Genomic DNA, 14,122 nt, shown 5'->3' with positions numbered 1-14,122 from the left:
CTGAACTCTGAGGATTTGTGTGCGCTACAGTGTTCTGATCTACAAGCAGCAGACACCTCAACACTGACCAAAGAGGTAATGTCAAGGCTGTAAATATGCAAATAGCTCAAGAATTGGCTATTATGGCACATTAGCGGTCTTCAAGCAAACACTGGGCTACAAAGACAAATAATGCCAACTAGTAAACTATGGATTTCAAACAAATTTTATTTTTATCTTATTTTCAAAGACTGTAACAAATACCTCATTCACAGAACATCCCCATTGCTTTGTGTAAACCACCCCAGTTTCTTGCAATCCTAACAAATGAAACAGATCTCTTTTCATTAACAACAATATTTTATATCTTCTTTCCATACAGCTTAGTTCTAGAGAAACACCACAAGCACAGGGAATTTAAAAGCCAAGCTTAAGTTTTAATGGCCGTTGGCTATAGAGTTGCAAAAAAACAACCCTATTTTTAGGTACTTTTTTTAGGTACAAGCTTACCCTTTAACATGTAGAGATGCAACTATAAAACTGAGAGGAACTGAAATACTGAAGTTTAACAATTTAGACAATAGCCAATACCATTTTTTTATTATTGTTATTTATTTCCCCCTGTGTGCCAGAGAAACAAAGATATCCTCATTATAAGAAAATAACTGAACTGTTATAAACACTGTTCACAGTGCAGTATTATCGGAGAAACAAAAAGGATGCGTCCGCTAGGAGTTTACTGGGAGACGATCATCAGTCTGTAGTCTGGAGCCCTGCTTTTTAGTCTGTGCAAAATTGATGTGACAAAACAGAAGACCATTGGCCACTGCCATTGGCAAATGCTAAATTAAAGCACAATCCTTTGATTTGATAGAAGTAATGTCTTAAACCAAAAGTAAAGCTCTGAAGTGGAACAGCTGGTATAATGCAGTTCCCACACGGTGTAGTAATTGCCGTCTTACCCTGATGTTCTTGGATCTTGTCTGGACCAGACTTCCACTGCGAACCACAAACACTGGAGCCCCGTTTACCTCATTGTCCGCCTTGTGTCTCAGCCAATCCTCATAGCCCTAATAAAGGAATTGAACCAATAACTGATAACATGCAGCAACTGACTTTAAAACAGCATTATTGATCAGTGAAGGTGATACTGTGCTGGCACAAATAGTCTGATCAACTGAAGTGACCAATAGCTATTTAAGATATTTCAAACAGCTGTTTATATCGATGCAAAGTTTATGACAGGTTAGTAAATTAAGCATCCAGAATATATTTAACATTGATGACATTTACACAACAAAAGGTTTTATTTCTATCAGAATTCAGCTGAATAATAAGCTGAAACAAGTTGTTTATCATCAGTCAACTACAAACTAACTTTAATGTGTTAGGGTTAGGGTAGGATACTGCATGAATGCAAGTTCCCCATTTTCAGGCCAACAAAGAGGAAGCCATCGTGTGTTTCTGTTCTCACCTGTTTTATGGCAGTTACTGTGATCACAAAGAAGAGAGGCAGGCCGCTGGTGACTGGGGAAGTTGGGGTGTCTATCATTAACTGTAAAGACAAATACAGGGGTCGTTTTGCACAGGTTTCAATGAATTGGAAGTGCAGTGGAAAAAAGATACCAGTCTCAGTAGTAGTGCATATGACTGAGAAAAAAAGCAAACTAAAAAGACAACAGAAAGAAGTAGCGGCTGATGTGTCAAACAGGAAACCCCTATAACTTCCCATGAAGGTTAACTGTCAGTTCAGAATTACACACTCACACAAAACAACACATGAAAAGCCTCAAAAGCAACATTTACTGGAGCAGAAACAGCTTTCCAAACCTTGGGGAATCAATCAAGAGCTTTTTGTTCAGAAAATTGCACACATATTCTTTCAAAACTCAAGTGATTAAAAAAACATTAAGTCAAGCATCATTTTCTGCAAATCATGGCATTTTTTGCCTTTATTGGACAGTTGACGCTATAGAGAGACAGGAAATGAGTGGCGAGAGGGAGGCGGGGTAGCGGATTCAAACCAGGGACTTTGCGGTTCTGTGGTATGCAGATATATGGTTCAACTCAGCCACGAGAACACGCTACATAGAACTGTTTTTGCAGACTAGCCTATAATACTTTTGAGAATCACAGAACATGGAAGGACAGTGATGTGTTCTATAAGTTTTTCTGGCATTACTTGCTGGATATCATTTTAAGATTTTGTTGCTTAACATTACACCAACAGCACAGTTGTTAGCTAGAGCTGCAACTACTTCCTGGCTGCTGATTTTGAGAGAATATGAGCAAAAATGCAAAAGAGAGAAAAGTGTCTGTGGTATTTGCTTTTGCTCAAGATGTAAAAAACCTAGAAAACCAGAATGTACTGCCTCATGCCAGACCGATAAATGCACCCACTGGCGGGTGACCTAATGTTCACTCATGTGTGTGACACAATAGTGGCCGGCATTCCGATTTAACAGTAAGCTTAAAAATGTTTCTGAAAATATTTTAGGTGAGAGATAGGCAATATAGTAGCATAATCTTGATTTACATTCGACCAGCACTTAGTGTTACTGTTTGGATTGGATTTTGGTCCGAGTTTGAGGCAGAAGGAGGGACGGGTCTGTCTCTTGATGCACTTCTTCACTCTATGTGTCTGCTGTGGCAACATGGGTTGCCAGAAATATAATAAATAATAATAAAGTTTCAGAAGTACAGCCTGTAGTTGAGGCAACGGTCCAGAGAACCAGCTGAATGATGGGGAGGGAGGAGAGATATCTACTTGGTTAGATAGAGGGAGGTATACAAGAGTTCATCCAAACACACCACCCACATTGTTTTGACGCAAGACTGGTTGAAAATTGGCAAAGTTTCTCTTTAAAGGGTAACTACACCCTCAAATTCTGCTAGAACAATCCATGCAGCGGACTCAAAAAATGCGAGAGGAGTTAGTGAGCAACAACTGTAGGAGGCATGAAAAATTCAAATTTAAAAATGTTTTGGCTGTTTTACATAAAATGTTTTAAATCATAACGTCATATGAGACAAACATTAAATTCACAAAAACATTCAGAGTTTGCATGCATTATAATGAGACTAAGGCTGTTCTTGACTTGTTTTGCTAAGGGAAGTAACGGTTTGCAGCCAATCTCGGAATCAGCCATCTAAAAACGGTCAAACTGGCCATCTGAGAAAACGCCGTGTTCACAACGTCAAGATGAAAAGAGGCCCTCAATTCAATGATTTGAGTCTAAGCTGACTTCAGCTTCTTGAGTGGGTGAAAAGAGAGCCTTTTTAGACAGAGTCAAGTCGATTGCTCTGGCTTCACTACACAGGCCCAAATAAATCAGGAGAAGGCTGAAAAATCTGAAAGCCAAATCCTACTTCAGCACAGGCTGACTGATGCACAGTGAAGGCCTAACGCCTTAGGATGGCTGTAAAGACACACATATTACTTAATGCGTGGGTGTAACGTTTTAATACAGAGGCAGACCTGCCTCTCTGCTGGTCCCTAGAAGTCGATGAGTCACTCACTCGTGCACGCACAAACAGACATGCACAGATTTGTTTTTAGGGCATACTGAGGTTGCACTTGACTTGTCACCATAAAAAATGAAGTGTGTATGTGCATTTATGAGTGTTATTACCTGCACAAGGAAGATGATGAGAAAATAGAAGTTGGCTATTCTTCTGAACTGCTCAAACAGATTCTTTGGGACAAAATTCCAAATTGTGTACTGAAAGAGAAAGAAAAAAAACAATTAGGACAAAGATTAAGTAAAAGGGTATCGAATGAGCAGGTTATATGTGGGTATCAAATATTTGAGGATCTTATAAACCCTAAAAAATGCTAGTCAGAATTGCATTTAAGAACAGCAGGAGAACTTAGCCTATTTCAGACTATACTGTAAACTGACACATTAAAAAATGGTATTCATTTTGAATTAGTTGTTGAAAGATATTAGTTTAATTGTTAAGTATGTGAGACACAAAAACCATGCGAATCCTGTTGGCTGACAAAAAAAAATACACATCAAATAACTTAAGTACTAAAATAATCTTTTTTAGGTGTACTCAGATATTTTATTTTCACTTTTTTCAGAGTTACTGACTTCATTATATTGCACATTCGTAGCTCCAAGTAAAATGAATATGCTAAATTGTTATTCTGACATAAAAGTCTTATGGTAAGTGGTGAAGCAGTTCATCAAGCTGCACTAGACCATGGGCTCTGCTATTTCAGACTGTTGCTGCTTCAATCTTAAGTTTCAATTCATCGTTTCCTATGCATGGTCTAGAAAGAAAAGCTGATGGGGGGTTTTTTGTTTAATTTCTGCATGTATTTTTAATTCACACTTCACATTACCAAGGTGAAGTTTATCACATTAGTTCACAGCTTCACCCAGACTAGCCATTTTTTATGTGAGCTGTTTCTGTCACTTAAAAATGAATGCCTTAAAATCAATTTAATTCTGACTCACGTGACTTAACCCTACTGTCAATCATTCAATCAACTGGCTGATCAATAACAGCCATTCATGCTGGTGGGAGGCAGCAGCCTCTTAGGGATTATTATCTCTCTGTTAGTCCTCCAACTGACTGACTAATGTCTGAGAGGTTTTGGCTGTTTTCAAGTCAGATCCATAAGTAAACTTCAATCACTCATCTTCTCTGCACAAAGTTAGTTAAAACATTTTTTTAAGAACGTAGTTAGAACGTATGTAGACAATTAGAAAATTAAACCATAGTAAAAAAGACAAATTGCTTCATTCTAACTGACAAACATGAAATACTTTATCCATTACACAATGGGTAAAATTCCATTGGTGAATTGAACAACACTTAATACCTTGGAGGAGATGATTCTGTTGTCAGCAAAGCGTTGCGGTATGTAGTGGCCATGCTGCGGGAAACGGTTTGCCACATAAACCGTCCTGGTGTCACTCTGATGAGGGGGGTCAAAGCCCTGAGGGAAGGGAGGATATATGAGAAGGGAGAGAGACAGGGGTGGGGCAGAAGAAAGGGACAAATGGAAAAAGTGGAAAAGGAGGGAAAACAGGTTACTTACTGTTATGTATCTCTCTTAGTACATTCCTTATATTAGACATCACTTGTTTATTCTTTGCACAATAAATATAAATTCTCTTATGTATGTCTTTTTATCAAAGTTACTTTATTGGGGCTCTGTGTGAGGTTCAGACTGCATGAGTTGTCTAGTCATGGATCTCAACATGGAGGTGACTGAGTTGGCAACAACATCTAATGATGCTAACTCCATTAACAGTGCTAAACAACGGGAACAGTGTTGACAGAGGTAACAGTGTTAACCAGGGGGGTAACTGGAGGGTGGGCACTATGATTTCTCAATGACAATGCCTTGATATCAGCAGTAAATGTTGTACGCGCACAACGCCAAGTGTGATAGCCATGTGCGCTAACATGACAGAGCACAGGCGGCTGGACCACCATACCGCAAGGAACCACGGAAAACCTCACACACCAAGGTGTTCTGACTTCATTCCCCCCTCAGGATGCCATTACTCAACTAGCCTATATCTTTACATTGCCAATAGTGGTGTGCTGCTATATTAATGCCCTGACTGTCACATACAGAACCTTTATTAGTTAGGGCAGTGCTACTGTATAGTTGAAAACTGAATATTTGGGGATTTTGGAGTGCTGGCTTGACAAAAAAAAGCAGTATAAGTATTTCATCTTAGGCTTCAAGAGGTTGAGATCAGCTATTTTATTACCTTTTTTTTGGTTAGGCAAGACCTTTTATATTGTTGGCATTAAGCAGAAGCAACTAACCCCTGAAAGTCTACGCAACACTTAAATCTCCAAGGAGCAACATTATGTTGTTCAATTCAGTATGATTTCCCTTACTGGATAGTTTCTATGGGCAATTATTTTGTCTGTTGCAGCAGAGGCTATTTTGAAACTAGAAGGATTCTTTAGTGAGAAACACACAGAGAGACAATACCAGACACTCCTAGTGTTACATCATGCAGGTACAGACAATGACATATGCTTACAGTGCAAGAGGGAGAACACGGTAAATATTTCTTGCTCTGCTACTGTTTGTTATTGCATGTTTCCATTCAAACTGCTTTGAGCAGCCAGGTAGTCTAGGTGGTTAAAACATGTTGGACTAGCAAGACACATTTTCTGGTTATTTAGACCAAATAGTAGACAAAGCTTAAATATATGTTCATAAAAGCGGGGCAACTTAAATAAGAAGTATTTTTTAAGCCCAACATTGAGTGTGAAATTAGTGTAAAAAGGTAGTTGGCTAGCTTTGGCTATGAATGTCAAACATGCAAAAAATGTAAAGTCTCTTACCCACTGGTTTATATTAGAGAGGGTTTTAATATTATCAGGTAATGTTGCTGATTTTTCATCCTTTCATATGCACACCAAAACAAAGAGATGCACTTTTAGCTATCTATCCTTTTTTTTGTTACTTAGTTCTAGTATAATTTTTTTGGTACTGTCCTGTGTGTCACATGCGTACCGACTGCTATTCTAAGACAGTTAAAGCAAGTGCTTACAATCATTTGCAAATGTTCTATGACGTAGGTTTACACACAAACACACACACATACGCATGCACAGAGGAATGTATCCGGGCCACGTCACTCACTCCCACACAGATTCACCTCTGTTCAGGGACACATGTAAACTATTACTGCCTTTCTGTTTCACTCTCTCAAGCTCTCCATCTGCTGCTCGTTTCTTATTGTTTATTAAATACATGCCCCACACCTAACACTAAGACAGAACTGCGACAGCACAGATGTTAGCCCTTTGCAGTTTTTACAAATTGTCTCACCTGAACAATAGCAGTAGAACTCTTCAATAGAAATAAGTCTAATAAACTAGCCATGGATGTATTTTGCTATATTTGGTCAGCAAATCAATTTTTAATATTGCAGGGAGGAACTGAGAAACAGCCACATGAGCTGTTAGAGGAAGAGCTGTAGCTCGCTCTTACTGTGGGTTGTGACTAGAACACCTCCAATACGTCATCAAGGTAAACAACACAGAGACTCAGCAAGAGAGCTGAACTTAAACCACACCGTCTCTCTAGTGCACTGTGCTAGTCATTCATGGCAAACGGCAGCATTTTGCTGATATGGTGGCTGACAAGGTTAAACACATTACAACAGGCCAAATTGTTTCCATTACAGCTTGAGAAATAATGCTGAATCAAAAAAGTTTAAATTCTAAAGCTGTAGCACATTTCTCCCAAAAGAAACGTTTCGGGCCTTTGTAGCTTTGTAGCAACTCATTTGGCTGATAACTGATACAGATATATCCACTTCTACTGCTTTTTTTTCTTTAGGGTGGAGGTGGCCAATACCAGTATTTCATTTTAAAGCCAATATCTGCTGATACTGATGTTGTGCTTATATTATCGGGCATCCCTAATTGTAGCACATTTGCGCTTGTCAGCTAATGTGAAATTCTCACAAATCCAGCGTTAATGCATGAGCCTGGTTAAGGCCTACAGTGCTAAACTGGGTTAAATAGTTGCCAAAATAATTAAATTTCCTAAACTTTTAAATCACAAGTTATGGGGAGTTGTGGAAAAAAACTTTATTTGATTTATGAGCTTGAAGAATGCCAGTTTACTTCTCTTTGATCACAAATCTATAGTATTTTAAAGAGAAGGTCAACTGAGCATGTAAACAATGAAAACCTTTTAAAGCAACATCCTGCATCACACCAGCTGCACATACAGTACTGCTTTCATGGTTTAGTGCAACCCGAGTTTGACGGTGTAGGAAACGAAAACCTACCCAATACTACCACGGTTTGTTAACACTGGCTGCATTTAAACCAACATTACTTAATCATGATTTTAAATCAACGTTTATGAACCAGCTATGACGACCCAGTAAGTGAGTTTTGTAAGCAGGAAATGCCTGCATCTAACCAAGAAGTTGTTGAGTCACTGGCATTGATCAACAAGCTATTACATCCCTGCAGAGAGATTATGGTGATTTTGTACCTTAGGGCAGTAACACATTTCTTAATACACCTTAACAGGATTACAGTAAGGGACCTTGATGGTGGCGGTTGAAGGAGATAATTTCTCATTGCCTTTCTCCACCCAGTTTGACAGTCTGAGGAGAGGGACATTCTTTACCACAACATCATTCAGTTAAGCTATCAGTGAAGTTGCTTAATCATTAATATCTTTGCACACACAGTAGCTCAAGTTAGCTTAACTGCCAGAAAGAACATGCAAAATGCTGTGTTGAACTGTTAAAAAGATGTGGCCTTGTGAAATTAAGGAAAGCACCTCACCCTGGTTTTGAACACAGTGGGCTAATTGTTGCCCAAGCTTCAGTGGATGGCTAATGACACTTTTCACTGAAAAGAGCAACTGTTTTATGAGTGTCTGGTTTGTATTGTTGAAGAAGCAAGTGAACATACAGATGACTGGTTACATCCAGGGTCATTCAAAGTTTATATAGCTATGGACCAGAGTTGGCTGATATGACAAAATGTTCCTATTGGCTAGTATCACCTCTGCTAATTTGTCTCCAGTCTTTATCACCACCAGCACCGACATATACAGAGTTAAGGTGATCCAACAGGCTAATGCCTGATGCAGCTACATGTTTTTCAATGCTGAAGAATCAATGCAAAATTACATTACTCTTCACATGATTCAGATTATGAATGTTGGTCTGCACAATGAATAAAAAAAGCAAGTACTCCAACAGAGAGGAATGTTAATGTCGTGCTGTGATTCAACCAAAGATGGCCTGTTGCAAGCGTATACACACACTTCACCAACCAGAGGCAATCAAACTAGTGTTTGATTTACAACAACAGTGTTATCTACCCTGGACAATAGATGATCATACAAATGTGCAGCAATGTCACACCAGGATGATCTTTGTAATAAGACGCACTGAGATGCTTGGTGGGTAATGACATTGATACTTTTAATCAAGATTTAAAACCATATATTGTCCCTTTGTTGGGGCCTATCCTGACTCAAATGCCTGAGGTGTATGCTCCGCTTCAGGCAGCAAATAACAATATCAGTCTGCAGTATCTCATTTGTGTCCAGTAAATTAGTCTTACCTGTAAATAATGCCTGTAACAAGAGAATTACATGATGTAAAGTGTACCTGCTGTATTTAGCTTTAAGAGGTAAACTTCAGGAGGAAAAAATAAATCACCAATATAAAGTACTCCAAATTGTGAAAAACACACAAGCATCCAAACAATGGATTGTGCCTATTGCTGATTCCCCAGACAAACTCTTACTATTTCACTCTACACAACACAGACAAATACATCACTAATTAAAGGCCTCATACAGCTAAAACCACAATCATTCATTTGATTCATGTATATACACCTCTGTAGCCCTACAGCAATCAACAAGTCCCAATATTAAATTTATTTTTGTTTAATATCAAAACTTAATCCAAAGCAGGCTGTAACTATTGTATTTGCTTAAAAATACATAGACTATACTTTTTAAACTTTCAGATGTTCCTGACATAGTCAAGATTCAGCAGTAATGATGAGCCAAAGAGTTAAAAGTCTATCTAGATTGCCAGATTTACACATTTGGAACTGCCTTTATTTAAAAAACAGAGTTGAAATGTCTGCATAGAGATGATGTCATACTTGGCTGATGGCTGGGTATGACTGGCACATATTAGGGGCACTTAACCGTTTCATTAAGTACACTACTGAGGTGAATCCAAGTAGGAGCCACTTTCAATTCTTGATTTCCCCCATTACATTTATACTACTCTCAAAAGATAAGATTAACAAATCAGATGGATAAGTCAAAGAAGAATTTATTAGAGCTTAGGGATCATTAATATTGCACAAAGAGGCCAATACTGAATATCAAGACACACACATTTTTACGCCACACATTTCCGGCTGAGCTTTGAAATTTTGAAATTTTGTTTCCACATTGACCATAACCTATAAACAAATAATACTGACATACAGTATATACTGCATAGCAGGTATTCCAATGTGGCTTTCTTGTAAAATTCTCCACAGCTGAAATCAGACTTTTTATTCTGTCCCCTGACTCTCATGCATCCATCAATTTGTAAGACCGACAGGTAATTATTCCCCGCATACAGCCTACAAGTCCCACAGTGCCTTGGGGGAAACACCGCCCTGAACAATGGCTGGGCAACAGAACAGACTAATGCATCACAACCAAGTCAATGCACTGAGTCGTATCGTCGACTAAGAGGCATTTAATCAAATGCTTAATCAGAGATGGAAAGAAGGCGTTGCATAAAGAGCAAGTAATAAAGAGAGAAAGAGCTGCAACACAGAGAGAGGGAGTGAAAGAGAGCAAGGGTGTTTCTAGTCAGATGTGATAGGTGCTGCTTTTGACTGTATTACTGATGACAACAGCTAACAAAATAACTACAGGCATGCCAAAAAGATATCTAACAACAAGTGGCATGGAATGAGAAACCTGCAGCCAAGCTACAAATGATATGGAACTTAATATCTGCATCAAGGGTGGCATTGGCTAGTAAATTATCAAATGTTTTTCTACTTTATTATAGTAGATTACTAGGGTTGCTAGGTTGCTGCAGCAATGTCTGAATTATCCTAAATGAGACTGACAAAAGTGTGCATACTGCTAGCTAAGATGCATAGTGTACCTAATGTTATAAATACCAAATGACACTGATCCATATAATTACACTTCTTAGGTTTCTTTTCCATTTCACTCTGACATAAAAAAAAACTTGCAAAGACTGAAACCTGATTGAGGTAATGCATTAAAGTGACCATTTAAAACCTCTAGGCTTGTTTTGTTTTTCAAAATTACATCATACACTAGTCACTGCTTGCAACTGCATTACCAAGCAATGACAATTTCGAAAGCTCTTTTCTCTTTAGGCATTAAGGCTATATTCAAAATGCTATATAAGACATATCAAGCCTTGCTGCAGAGAAGCTTTACTGGTGAAGTAAGCCTTTGGGAAATCAAGCTTAAAACACAAAACCTAATAATGTGTCACAAAAGTTATATAGAGGACTTCATGTATTTGGATGTTTCTTGCATTGAAACACAAATATTAGAATATGTGAGTTGACCTTCATATCATGTGGTCATGGACCAGGAGCTGCCTGGAAGGCAGCATGTCAGAATAACATTTTATATGCTTTGGAAAATAGCCAGCAATAATATATAAACAGCTATATGCAATTCCCCATTGGAAGTACTGGAGATGACAAAAAGTTCTCAAGTCATTGCAGAACAGGATGTCTAAGGGTTTTCCCAGTTGCTACCTTTGCTTGTGCTGTAATTACAGCAGGTCTTTTATGATGGAAATGCATTACTAGCATAATGTCAGCACTGCTGGTGAAAAAAAGACTGACAGTAAAAGCTTGTCATGCTGCCAAACTCTCCCGCCTTCCTCCTCCTTTCTCCTTAATGTGGACCACTGTCACAAGGAAGTAAGTAATAAGGAATATGTGAGGAAATAAACAGAACTGCATTACTTTTAAACTTATATAGAGGTCAGACAAATGCACCCCAACAAACTTTTTCATTAAGTCCAGTTGCATTTTAATTACTCTTTTAATTAAATGGGAAGGTCAATCATATGGGATGGGTCAAATGAACGGAGCTATCTCAAATTAGTAGGAGGCCACTTTTTCTATGAAGTCTAACTCTCTGTGGTTCTCTTAAGAAAAAAAAAAGAAAAGAAGTGAAATTAACCTTTAAAATCTGAGAGATATTTTGAGTGCGAGACAAACTTGTAGCTAAGGAGAATTCACTCTAACCCAGTGGTTCCAAACTGGTCCAGACACTGGGTCCAGATTTCTCCTTAGTCATTAGTTCAAGGTCCACACCTAAGATATATTACCATATATTTGTTTTATTTCACAACACCTGGGCTTTGAACACAGTTAAATAAAATTTAACGCAGGGATAAAGTGCTATTACTTAAAACGTATTAAATAAATAGTACTGCAACCCAAAAAAGTGCATTTTATTGATTTAAGACCAGTGATGCTGCAAAGGAATGGAACATTAATAGGCCAAATAATACCAATAATACCAGGGCAATAACATAGTTGCTGTACTGTAGTAGCTGTATAGTCGCCGCCCCCCCCCCCCCCAAAAAACAAAAACAACAACAAAATAAAAAACAGTTTGGCCTGATAAGAGGTTCATAACAAAGTATGTAGGTCTGTAATTCAAAATAAAATGTTTTCTACTGCCTTGACACATTCACGACCCACTGTTGTACCATGACCCACCAGTTGGGTACCAGTGCTCTAACCAGACCCAAAGTACAGGGTGTTCTCAGGGACAGGGACTAGCGCATGAGAGCTTTGAAACACCTTAACATTGATTAAGCTCACTGGCTGTGGAGACATCAACACTTAGACCAATGTGTGACTAATCTCTAAACACTCATTCATTCATTCATTCACTCACATAGGCCTGCTCCCCTCACTGGCTAACAAACCCCAACTACCAGTCATACCAGTCTCATTTCAACTGTATTTCTATGTTGGTTCTTATCCAAAGTTGAGCAAACATGAATTACCTAAAAAAAATCAAATCATATGGCCATTGTGACATTGCAGCATGACTGAAACACATCGTTAATTCATCCAACAGAATTCAAAGCTCATTATATATACTATACCCCTGTAAATCATTCTCTGCAATGGCAACATCAGTTAAAATCAAAATCCGGCAGGACTCATTTGCTTGACATGGTTCGTTATTGTCCTTTACCCGTTCTACTTGTGCATTTGCATTTCAAGGCGTTAACACACAACCATGTTTGCAGGCAAACAACAGGTGATTACAGCAAATACAGGACGCTCTCTACGGATATGTAATCTTTCAACGTCAACGTTCGAATGTAGCCAGCGCATACAAATTTATACGAAGTAATGAATGAGAAAAACAAACACACTGGGCCGAGTCAAGCTTGCATTAAAGTTCCAAAAAGGGAGACTTCAATTGAAACTAATATATTACCGGCTGTTAAAGTTAGTCTGTTGGCTTACTTAACACAAATAAATAAATCACTATGAGTTAAGTGCTGTGTGTTAGCAAACGTTAAGAATTAACGCTAACGTTAGTGAAGTTAGCAACGCTGTTTAACTTTGCCAAGTTTTACATTGGTAGCCACCTTGCTACCGTTAACTCTCGGAAATATTTTTTAACAACGGCATTCTGTGGTTAAAAACCAAGCAAACTTCAACTCCACTTACAACTCCAATTTAAACTCAACCCGTCTGTTTTTATTTCAGCGTTTAACTCGCTAGCTTAGTAGCCCGTTGTCGGCTAATTAACAGTAGCTAACTAGAGAGGTAGCTAACACTACCTACACCTGACTGTCATTACACTAAGACACACAACATTGTTTTGGACACATCGGCAACAGCTAATAAGCTAGGTTGGCTTGCTAAATGCTATCCAAACAAAGTTTATATAGCTTTCCATGGATTGAGAACTCAAATAGACGACTACTGCTGTGAGATAATGAGTGCTAGCCTTCTGAGAAATGCAGGAGAGTGGGTTTACCAGCTGTTGTCGTATCCACCGTAGCATCCTTAGCGAATACGTTCCAAGTAGCCAGCACAGTCGCTAGCTCCGCGCTAGCAACTAGCTACTCCAACAAAACCGTCCCGAACCATAAATATGTCCCCCCGAAGGCAGCTCCTCTCGGTCGCATCACGCGACACATTCATGCAGAGTAACTGTACAAAACAAGAAATTCGGTCCTTCCCATTCCGCGGTAATGTCAGACAAATGATCCCCGGTAAAAGTGACAGACGGCTGGCCACGGAGTCCCAGCGAGCTACACTACATCTCTGCTTTGCCACGATCAGTTTCCCCCTGCCAGCACACACAGCTCTGCGCAGACTGTGGCTGCTCTCTAGCGGCCTCACGACGCCTCCTACCTGTCTGCAGTCACCAAAGATGGATGGATGGATGGATGGATGGACGGACGGACAGACAGATATATAGATTAAAAGAAAATGTAAAGTAATTAATAATTTAAAAACAATGACCCAGTATGTGATATATGTGTTGTTGTTTTATAAAGACGAGTAAGAAAAAGGGGGCTTTACTAAATGATTAATGCAGGCATATGCACAAAAGGTTTCT

At 38.8% G+C, this 14,122-nt stretch overlaps 1 protein-coding gene across 3 annotated transcripts in view; it reads right to left on the bottom strand.

Annotated features, from left to right (window-relative positions):
• The window catches only part of atp11b (ATPase phospholipid transporting 11B (putative)), a 62,907-nt gene extending 49,091 nt beyond the window's left edge, over nt 1-13,816 (bottom strand). For all 3 annotated transcript variants that reach the window (XR_006107305.1, XM_042514199.1, XM_042514192.1), the window contains exons 1-5: nt 13,535-13,816; nt 4,814-4,930; nt 3,612-3,701; nt 1,454-1,534; nt 942-1,049 (exon numbers count right to left, since the gene is read on the bottom strand). Coding sequence is in view for 2 of the 3 variants with exons in the window: in XM_042514199.1 (XP_042370133.1) it covers nt 942-1,049; nt 1,454-1,534; nt 3,612-3,701; nt 4,814-4,930; nt 13,535-13,561 (423 nt within the window). In the remaining variant the exon portion in view is untranslated. The remainder of the gene's footprint in view (nt 1-941; nt 1,050-1,453; nt 1,535-3,611; nt 3,702-4,813; nt 4,931-13,534) is intronic.
• Nucleotides 13,817-14,122: the final 306 nt, after the last annotated feature.

The sequence above is a fragment of the Plectropomus leopardus genome, chromosome 3 (assembly GCF_008729295.1).
Source record: "Plectropomus leopardus isolate mb chromosome 3, YSFRI_Pleo_2.0, whole genome shotgun sequence".
Lineage (NCBI taxonomy): Eukaryota > Metazoa > Chordata > Actinopteri > Perciformes > Serranidae > Plectropomus > Plectropomus leopardus.
This window is presented reverse-complemented; position numbering and strand designations above follow the sequence as displayed.